The sequence below is a fragment of the Melozone crissalis genome, unplaced genomic scaffold (assembly GCF_028551555.1).
Source record: "Melozone crissalis strain CALT ecotype California unplaced genomic scaffold, PUWL_Pcris_2 ptg000328l_1, whole genome shotgun sequence".
In the NCBI taxonomy this organism is placed as follows: Eukaryota; Metazoa; Chordata; class Aves; order Passeriformes; family Passerellidae; genus Melozone; species Melozone crissalis.
The window spans coordinates 102,467-113,457 of record NW_026536078.1 but is presented as its reverse complement, the minus strand read 5'-3'; the positions used below and the strand labels follow the sequence as shown (position 1 = coordinate 113,457).

Here is a 10,991-nt window from a genome sequence, read left to right as displayed (position 1 = left end):
TGGAGAACAACACACGCTCTGCCAGAGATGTTTGTCAGATCTGACCCTTTTCCTGCAACCTGAGTTTGCATTTAGCAGACTCTCCAAGCATGCTCCCTTATCTAATTCAAACGCTGCCATTGTACTCTCCACAGGAAAACCATTTAGGAAGCTTCACCTTGATTTCTGTTCTCTCCCACCTGATTTGTTTGCCTAAGGAAAGCACCAACTCAACAAGGAGGCAAATCTCATTTACAATTGCATGTACAGAGGATGTTTCGGAAAAGAGCGTATGCCGCAATTTTAAAGCAAATTAAAAGTTGAACTGCAGGGTCGAGCCTTTTGTTTAAGGAAGCACTGTATGCAGAGCTGCTGTAGCTTGACATGTATAGTAACACTGAAAAAACCCAAAAACATGGTTAAAAATGAAACAAAAATAACCCACTGCACGCGGTGCTGTCCTCGTCTTTCCTTCTTGCAGTTCCTCATTCCACTAACCAAGTTCTAAGAAAACATTCTCCCTTATTTTTAGCACAAATAGGGCAACAATCACTATGATACAGATTATTGGCTTCTAGACCAAGTTAAGAAAGGCGACCACCTACTACCTGATTTGGGACAACACTCCCCCCAAAAAGCACAGCAGAAATACTTACAGGAAGAAATAATGTTAAGATGTTAGCGCTACTGACCAACAACTATCACCTCACTTGAACAGCACAAGAGAGTGGAAAAGGACCTTCAGGAATGCACAACTCTAAACATAAAAATGGAAATTGTCAAGTCATTTAGTGACAGAATGAGCATTTAAGACCATGAATAACACAAACCCTCCTTGCAAGCAAGTGCCATAAAACAGAGATGAAGAGGTGAAATGCTGCAAGCAACTCCTGACATCCCAAACTATTTCAAACAGCCAGTAACCCTGTCCACTCTTCAAAGTTTATGCTGACATTTATTGTTGCTGACTGCATTTACCTCCTGCTTGTAAAACTCTCAACACGTGCATTAAATGTGAACAGCTCCAGGGTGGAGCCCTGAAGTTCCAAGTATGAACAACTACCCACTTTCAGATTAAAAAAATCACGTTGCTGTAATGACCATTATTTTGTGCACATACTTTACCTGCACATCGTTGGTGTTCATCCTTGTTCCATCCTTGCCAACGAAGATATCGTCTATGTCAACCAGAATGTACCTATCCAAGGACAGTGTGAGCTTCTTTCCAGAGAGGAAAGAGATGGCATCTATGAAAATCAGCTTGTGCAGCCAAAAATTCAAGTTATTGCCGAAAAGGACTCGTTGAATCCCATCGTGGAGCCCCAAGTCATGAATTACTGTGGCATAGAGAGCAGCAGGTAGAGAAAGGTTTTCTGGCGTCTTTACTTTTGCAAATATCACTGGTTGATAAGTTGTGTGATTAATCTGGAAAACAGCCCAGTCATTTCCAAGCAAGGGCCTCTTCTCAAGCTTAGAAGGTTTAGTCACATGGAGCAGTGGGGAATGAGGGTTAATGCAACAGTCCTTAATACCCAGATTGCTGTGGACATGGAAAGGAAAACCCTTCCACTGAAAGCTCTGCAAGCTGTTCTCACTGCCTTTGTGAAATGCGATCACACCCACACCATACTCTATGCAGTACTTATCTAGAAGGCCTCTGTTCCACGAGTCCATGTTCACGTACTTAAGGATATTCTCATACACTATGAGAGCGTACTTGCCTTTGTTCTTGTCTATAAGCACTGGGAGGTCACCTTTCCCAGATGCAACCTCAGTGTGAAACTGAAACCTGCTAGATTCCAGAATGGTTACGATATCTTGGCCTAATGCTGAGTACTGGCTTTCCACAAACACCAGCACTACAAGATCTGTCCTCAGGGGATCAACAGGCCTCGTGGTCTTCGCCTCCATCAGCTTGTAAGGCAACAGTTGAGCATCACCACATTCCACTTCTGAAGAGGTTTCAGGGAGTTCATTTTCCTGTTTGTAGCCATTATACGAGTAGTAGGCAGAAATAACTATGCTCACCATACAAAAAGTGGCCAGCAAAATTACTGTTCTTTGAAAATGTCTGTGAAGTTTCAGGATAAAACTCATGGTGTTTACTTGCCTTAGACAGCTCTCAACAGCAGCATGAAAAACAAACACAGATTCCCAACAACTTGTTCCAGTCCTCTGAAATATTTATGTCACCATTGCAGCACACACATCTATCTTCCACAGAGCTTTACTGAAGGTACAGTCTAGAAGAAAAGAAAATCAGAGATTTAAATGAGACACCACCTTGTGAAGAATCACCTGCTTAAACTAATGGGGAGCAAAGAAATCACTGCCAGCCAGAGGTTTGGAGACCAATGGCTCAACATTTTGCAATAACATTTTTTTCTGCTCCCACTACTTGCCATGTGCATTTGAAGGTCTCTAAATCTCACAGGTTCCTCAACTCAGAGGATCAAATAAAGCAGGCAGAGGCACTGAAAAGCAAGACATAAAAGGAAAGTATTTACAGTGTTTTAGAAATTCTTTTAACCTAAAGATAAAAGTTAACTCCAAGTAGACAACTGCTAACAACCAAAGTACTGAAGAAAATTTATAACCTGTAAAAAGCTGGGGCAACATGATTCAACAAATTCTATCTTGTATTAGTTTTTCAAAGAAGCAAGAACATGCACATCTTAACTGCTGTACAAACATGTACTGATACACTCTGTATTACATCTATTAGAGGAATTTTTTTAAGCAAAACTTGCTTCCTGCAACATTAGAGGAAAACAAAGCATTTTTCTGGACTGTGGATTTGTAAGCTGTTAGAAGCATTTCTTTGTATTAAAAAAACCCATAAAACAATCAAGCTCTTACATTTGAGAAGAGAAATTAATAAATCAAAAGTTGAACCTAACATGCAGATCACCTAAGGATATACTTATGTTCTATCTTGTAGTTAAGGAAAGAGCAATTTTTCAAACCAGCAGTACAACTGCTGTCAAAACTCCCTAGTAAAACAACTGGCTGGTGTGACAAGCATAAAATAATGACCATAAGTCATAAACAAAGATTCAAAGCAGATTTTGAAAAATATTTAGTGTGTCAAGATCTAGAACATGCCACTGTAACTTCAGTGTAGTTTGCACCCAGGCCCGTTTGGAAATGGGATTAGGATAAAGTGTGGCATTGATGTGGTCATTTCCATACTGAGAGGTTAATCCTTCCATTCCTGGTTGGGTTTTTTTTTAATCCTACATTGTAAGCAAATTGGTCTTTCACTCCAGATTTTCAAAAAGGCTAAAAAAAGTTATATACTTAACAATACCCATGTAACGTCCAGAAATTTAATTAAACCCTGAAGACAGATCTTCCTAGTGTCATGATGAGCATAAAGTAATAATAAACGAGAAAAATCAGATGAAGGGAGAAAAACTCCAAGTCATTCTATTCATCAAAACTGCAAAATTCAGCATGACCAGCAAGTGCCGAGAGCTGTCTCATTCATAGTTAAGATTCAGAGCAAGATTCCTTCTGTCTGGATAGATTCTGCTTTAGATGGATTTTAGTCTCCTCACCTTCTACTCACAGATAACTGTTTATCAACCCCTCCTCTTCTGGGAAGCCTTAAATTCAGCCTTGAACCTTCCCTGCAGCAGCACAAAGTCCTGCTCAAAGCTTTTGGGCAGGAGACCTGCCTTTCACCCAGGCTCACTAATTAGTGTTAGACCAAAATAACATAACTCCAACTTCCTGGGTTTTATCTTATGTATAAAGAGCAAGTAACGATATGAAGGAACCTTCAGAAGAACTCAACATTCTTAATAACTGCAACGTCCAATCCTTGCCACACTAGCTTCACGAATATCAGTCTGGATGGCATAACAGAGCTATTTAACATGGTAACAAGTCAGGTGACAAAGAGAAGCTTTATCCTGAATGAGTTAACACCAGAGAGAGGTTTCCAGACAGATGATTTTTCATTACACACACGAAGGGTTCTCTTCATTTCGCATTTCCAATTCAGCTGCCTGAACGCCAAGAAACACATAATTTTAGTGCCTAAACTTAACACTGACTGCATTCTGTAGAAAAGCTGTACACACACCTATTTCTCTTTGATAACCACAGATCTGGCTGGTCTATGTACAGAAAAAATGAGAATTGACACTGACCTAAGCTCATAGCAAGGAAGGGCTGATGAGACAGAGCTGTTTGAACAGGATATTTCACAAGGGTTGCAACCCAAGAAACATTTGCAGCAAGGACACGGTTCCTAATGCCATTCCTTAGAGAGGAAAATCTGGAGCCAGCCCAGACACCCGTGTTTTCTTCAAGAAAAGCCCTGTCATTGTATCCTGGCTCCTAATTGCAGGTGCCCCCTGGGGCTACAGAGTGCAGCTGTAAGGAGGAGTGGCTGGACCTGCCAAGACAGATGTGAGGTTCGACTGTGAGGAGTGAGGAATTCTCTGAGGCACAGGACACAGCCAGACTTGGCACACTCCCTGCTGAAGGCAGGCAGCAATTGGGATGCAACAGAGCAAGGAACGAGGTTTAAATGCACACTCTCACACTCTCTAGTATCAGCTTGAGGCTTAGGTAATTTTCACTTGCTTAAGGACTGGTTTGCATGGCAGGAGTTCCAAAGAACACAGAAAGAAGAAAACAAAAATGTCAAAGAGAACATGCATTTTGCAATATCAACAGTCTCAAAGTCTTGACCAGGTACAGTTGCTTTCCTCGAGGGACAGCAGCATTTTCCCCTGAGCAATAATCCTTGCTGGATACTCTAGTGCTGTATTACAGCAGCATGCTAAAACAACTCACAACGCACCCCCTTGACAGTGACATCCTTGGGATTCACCACACCACACACTGGGGGACCTATGGAGATCATGACAGTGACCTTTACCACATCTCTAGAAGTGGCTTCAGGGAAGATGCTCCCTGCTTGCTCTCATTTCCTACAGTACAACCAGACAAAAAGTGCAATTCTCAATGCACCTACAGTGAGTAAGCTGTGAGAAGCAGCATTTCAGAAGAGGAGTGCTTGAGGAGTCTTCCTTTCATGACCAAAGAATGCAATATTTACCAAAGAAAGGAGAAGTCGTGATAACATCAACATCAATAAAAAATATCTAAGTATAAGAAAAAGGCTTAAATTAAAAAAAAAAAAAACAGAGTCTAGAAAGTCTTCACAAGAGTTCAAGCTTGTTAGCATTGTTTCAATGAAAAACACCCATAGATAGAGCTGACCATAGATAGAGCTGCCTGCATCAGCAGTCTCAGCTCTTTTTGATTTCTACAGTCATGTGGAATTCAGTGACAGAGGAATATGGTCCCACCTGTACCCCAAACCACTTCAAATCACCTGAAAACAGGAATCAGATTTAAATAAATCCAAAGTTCTGTAATGCTGATGTTGCAATAAATTTTACCTATAAAATAACTTGTGTGGTATTTTGCCATGGTTTGAAGCAATAAAATTTGCCTGTTTGTTTTTCTATCTAGAACTTTATTTCTTTAGAAGAACCTGCATTTCATCTCCTATTTTACATTTTCATGCCACTGTGTTAAAATTCAGACCAGGACCTTTTACCTCTACTGCTCAAAGCAGGAGGTATCAAAATGATCTCTTAAGGTGAAAATTAGCATCTTTGAATATTCAGAATTTGGTTTTTAACTTACAGACTCTCTATGGAGAAGATCTTGCTGAGAGAAAGCTGAGTCATGGAAGCAAGTTTTGCATTTTGTTATGAACACAGACAGAAAGGCTCAATGCTCTTGTCATCTGCTGCAGAAATGGTTTCTGCAGCCCAGAACCTGCTCATGTGAAAATCTCGCTGGTACAGGAAAGAAATATCACCTTGTTAAGCAGCAGATTTACCATTCCGAACATACTGCTGGGCAGTCACAATTACAGGCATCTGCAGGCAGCCAGCATGAAACAGATGCATTTGAATAGGGATCTTCAATTTGGATTGGTTTGGGGGGTTTATAACTTGTTCTGTTTGCGGTTTCAGGGTTTTTAAATTCACTACCAAAGTAGCACTGATGATAGAACAAATACTGTGAGGAACCCCAAAGACCCAAAGGACACCATAAGCGAGTTCCTACCACTTGCAGCTTTCTTTAGTTTGTTGTTTCACTGCTAAGCATAAATGACCAAACTCTTGGCTTCTGTAAATCATTTCCCCCTGATAACCCTCATGGAAACTCTTCCACAAGACAATGCAGGTTGGAAATGCAGCCTACTAAATTCTTCACAGAGGTTCTCAATCCAGAAACTGCACAGGCACATAAAACTGCACACAATCTTAAAAAATGTCTGATAAAGTTGAATCATGAGTATCAACACAATTTTTAAAATGACAAGCAACTTTCTTCTGCTGTCCTAATATCAAGATTAAAACAATGGGCTCAACTAAAATACCCATAAATAAGCAAGAAATTGTTCTCAATTTATCAGATCAAATTTATCAAAGCCCAGTAAGAAAACACTGGTTTAGTCTTACCTCAGGCCTGTGCTAGGGCAACTGTTTACTGCGACCCTTGATTAGAAACAATAAAGTTGGGTCATACTTAAAGGTAAAAAACATACTCTTAAAGGGTAACAAAAACCCTTTTCATCAAGAACTACTAAAAAGTTCTGGACTGAGTAGTCATCAGTATTATTGAGGTATACTACATTTATCTAGAGACATATTTTTAATAACTTTCTTCTAATAATCCCCATCACTATATTCCCATTCTGTTCTTTACCAGCCTGGACACTACCACAGTGCTGGTGACATGCTGGGGATGCATTACATGGAAAATGAGTTTTAAATGCTTTAAACAAAGAGCAGAAAAAAAGGAGGCATATTGTTTAGCATATTACTACAGACATTTAAATCTCTACTGATTAGAATGCTGCGTAACTGCTCTAAACATAAAGGTCTGCTCTGGCCACTCACTATGAAATACAACTTCACAGGAAATATTCTGAAATCATTTTAGTGTTACTAAATCGGAAATCTTTGGATATACAAAGGATATGGTAGGAAGCAGCAAAGCACAACCGAACACAACCAAACCTGGGGTAAAGAGCAAGGCTCAGACTTTTAAATCAGTTATGAAAACACCAAAATAACCTCTGAGTACCCCTACTTACAACATTACTCCACTGACTAAAATATTCAAGCATTAACAGCTCAAATGAGTAAATCCAGGCTGAGAATGAGACCTTACAACTGCATATCAAAAAGATTTTCAACTCGTAAAAAGGTGATATGAGACATGAGCTGTCAAGGGAAGCCTTTGAAACCCTTTAGTATCACATAACAAACCCTGGAATGTGTGATTATTGAAAGGTTTACACTCCCTCACAGCTGTTAGAAAAAAAGGGAACGGTTCAGGCAGCACAGCAATTCTGATGGATAGAAATTCTTTTTCAAGTCCTTCAGGTAAGCAGTTTGTAGTTTCTACTGTACCTGTGGTATCCTAAGCTCCATGCTGCATTGCTTAATGCAGTACTAGAGACCCTTACAGGATAGGGATTCAAGCATTACAGTTTGTCAAGGAAAAATATTTATAAATATTAAATATACAACGTTTAAAATAGTTTAAAAGAAGGTTGTAAAGACTTCAACAGAACACAAAAGTTTAGTTTAGTCTTCAAATTACTCTGCCTTCATACAACACTTTGTATAGAAATATCTTAAAGCTCTTGACATCACACAATTTTTCTGAGATAAACGCTGTTACTTTTCAGCAATTGCAAAAACATCACTATCTAAAGAGTAAATGATTTGCTCAAGGTCTCTGAGATAAATGTCCAGCACACCGTCTGGTCCATGACCATACCATTACTTCCCCTCTCCTTTCTCCCACAACTGCCAAGTGTAAAGAGTTAATAATAAGGCAGAGTTCAGAACCATTTCTTCCATGACACCTGACTGGGGATGCTGACAGTGAGAGAAACCCTCTTTCTTTCACTTGCCATTCCATTAGGAAGAGAAAACCCCACCACACCAAAACCTGAAGCAATTATCCAGCGTATCAGGCATCGAATTGAGTAATATACAAGTTTTCTGCCATTTCCCGAGGGCTGCACATGACAGCTGAACCGAGCAGCAGCACACATGAATTTCTGACAGGATTTGGGGAATCCAAGCAGCTACAACCACCCTAAGTTATGAATAATTACTGCACTAGGCTGACTAATTTTGTGCCCCAACAGAGCCATAACCAATTCCCGCAGACACTAGAGGGCAACAGCATCCCGCTGAACAGCTCCGCGAGGAGAGCGAACGGGAAAAGCCCAGCCCCTGAAGGGCTGCTGCGGGGACCGCGCCAGGCAGATGCTCAGTGCGCCGGGAAACAAGAAAAACAAACCCAAACCCCAAGAAAGCCCACAGAACAACCCCGCAAACGCCGCCTCGGCAGCGGGAGGCTGTGGCGGCAGCCGCCCCGTCCCGCCGCGCTCCCGGCCCGGGCGGTGCCTGCATTGGAGCGGGAGCCTGCGGGCGGCTCGGGCACAACTTTGCCGGGGGCACGGAGCCGGCGGGCGCGGAGCTGAGCGGCTTCGCCGCGCCGGGCCCGCGGGCACCGCCCGCCCCGCTCGTTACCTCCGGGCGCGCTCCGCCGGCATGTCCCCGCGAGGTGCCTCAGATCCCGCCGCCGTCTGTGCCCTCCGCAGAGCCTGCTCCGGGAGAGGCGCCGGGGCACGGAGCCGCCCGGGGCGCGGAGGTGCAGCGGGGCTGCCGCCGGGGGTGCAGCACCGCCCGGCAGCCTCGCCGCGCCCTCCCGGAGGAGGAGCCGCGCTCGCCTGCGAGGGGCGGGCGGGGGCTCCGCCGCGCCGCCTCCCACATCGCCCGCCCTCCTCCGGGGCTCGGCCGGGCCGGGGGCGGCTGCGGCCCCGCGCCCTCAGGCTGCGCCCGCACGCAGCGGCCCAAGGCGCCCGCCCCTCACGGCACCTGCGGCGCCCCCCTCCCACACGGGGGCCGCCGCCGCCTCACTTGTGGGATTCTTAGTCCCTGTCTTAAATAAAGTATGAGTAAAAAAAAAAAAAAAATTTCTTTTTTCTCCTCCAAAACCAATTTAGGAAGCCCCTCCTGCAGTCGCGCTGAGGCGAAGTTTAACTTACACCCTCCCGCCAAATCTCTCGCTGTCGGTGCAGCTTCAGGTATGGCCGATTTCTGAGCCGCTCTAAAGGTAGCACACAGGGGTGGAAATTCCGTGAGGTCAATTACATTTTGTCAAGACAATGTAGGGTTAAAATCTTGAGAGAATGCCAGTTAATGTGTTTGCAGCCTCGCTGCTTTTCTTTATTGAATTTTCTAACCCTATGTTAAACACAGTTAGTCCCACTGACACCCTGCTTCCCTCGCTCTGAAGATGGAACTGCTCCCTTACTACAGGTGAAGGAGTTACGATTCCCTGTGTGAACTGCATTAGCTTTCACAAATGGGAAATAAAATGAATAAATTTTACAAGTGCCCTCTTGATCTAGCTAATTTACCTCACAATTGCCCAGTGATTGTTAGCTCACCTAATGGCTGACAGTTCAATACATCGGATTAACTCCATCACTGACGCTTGTCTGTCCAAACCTTCCTCTCTGTGACTAACTCAAGGCAAAAACTTAAAGGAAAAAAGCTACAGCCACCTGAATGTTGCTTTTCCAAACATCAGGAGAATTTACAGCTCTTAATTCAGGAATACTGTTATTTACTTTCTCCTCTTTTACTCCCTTTTATTCTCATGACACACTAAATACCCCAAATTTTACTGTCTTCTAGACTACAAAACAGTACAAGTTTTATTTATATAAATATATTTATTTATCCTCTTTTATTTATGTGCTTGCTGTCTTGTCACTTGTACTGTTGTTCATATATGCCAGTTCTCTCACTTGCCTTTTTCACAGTGTAAGGTTGTTGTCATATTCACTCCTGACTCATCACTTTCCACTTTAGCCCTGAGATCTTTCTCTGAATAATTACTGTGTAATTAATTGATCCCCTTCCATACTTGTGCAGTTGGGTATATCTGCCTGTGTGTAACACTTTCCCCTGTCCCTACTGCAAAGTCATTTTTCTTCCCCAGACCACCATTCAATCTATGTGAGACCTAACTGAATTTTAATCCCACTCCTCAAGATATTTACAGTCTCACCAAGTGTGTGACATCTGCCAATGTGATAATACACCTCCATTTTATTTTTGAACAGTGTTGGATTTATCAGAGAGAGAGTGAAATAAAGCAGACCAAACTGTAAGTTTTCCCTTTTTTAAAAACAGCAATCCATTTGCTCTTTTTCAGTCCTCCAGCATTTCATCTATCCTCCATAATTTTTCAAAGACCACTAAGCCCTCTGAGTCTATTTTAATCAGTTAAGTCCCCTAAGATGAATTAAGTTTATTAGCATGGATGATCTGAGAACATCTATGTTATTTCAGCACTATGTAACCTTTGCTATTCTTTTTACATAGCGAGACCTTATCCCTTTTTGCTGGTGTTAATTGTGTCTGCTTGCAGTTGATCTTTTCATGGAGGCTAATGCAAAAGAGGTATTAAATTGTTTTCACTATATCACAAATATATAGATTGTGATATTTCATTCAGCTCTTTGCTGAGCAGCAAATGAAAATTTTGCTTGGATTTGCTTTACATCAATGTAAATTCCTAGTAAAAGAATTTTACTGCCCTCTAAGGAGGGGCAGTAAAACTATACAGAAAACAGAGAACAGGAAGACATCTGTTCCAGGCCACCGCAGGCAGTGGTATCTTACAGTTGTTTTGTGTAGCCATCCCAGTAGTATCTGAATGTCATTAGATTGCTTGTTCCCATTCTTCTTGTTGAAAATTGTTTCAAAGCCTGATTGTGCTGATAGTCAGAACCTTCTTCTAAGTTTCAGCCAAAATTGAACCAATGGTGTCTCAAAACTGTCCTGTGCTTGATCCATTCATCCAAAACTTCCTCTTCTGAGACTGACAGATTAGGTTACTTGGGTTCTACCACCTAAGTAACCTTATCCCAGGACTTT

The 10,991-nt window shown here is 42.3% G+C and overlaps 1 protein-coding gene across 1 annotated transcript; it reads right to left on the bottom strand.

Moving 5' to 3' along the window:
- Nucleotides 1-1,062: 1,062 nt before the first annotated feature.
- LOC128949945 (bifunctional heparan sulfate N-deacetylase/N-sulfotransferase 3-like) lies at nt 1,063-8,724 on the bottom strand. Its single transcript, XM_054294839.1, has 2 exons — nt 8,571-8,724; nt 1,063-2,222 (listed from the first exon to the last, which is right to left on the bottom strand). The coding sequence occupies exon 2, from the start codon at nt 2,074-2,076 to the stop codon at nt 1,063-1,065; it is 1,014 nt and encodes a 337-aa protein (XP_054150814.1). The 5' UTR covers nt 2,077-2,222; nt 8,571-8,724.
- Between the last annotated feature and the right edge of the window lie 2,267 nt (nt 8,725-10,991).

Coding starts and splice junctions, on each gene's coding strand:
- LOC128949945 (XM_054294839.1), bottom strand. CDS start 2,076: ATGAGTTTTATCCTGAAACTTCACAGACATTTTCAAAGAACAGTAATT.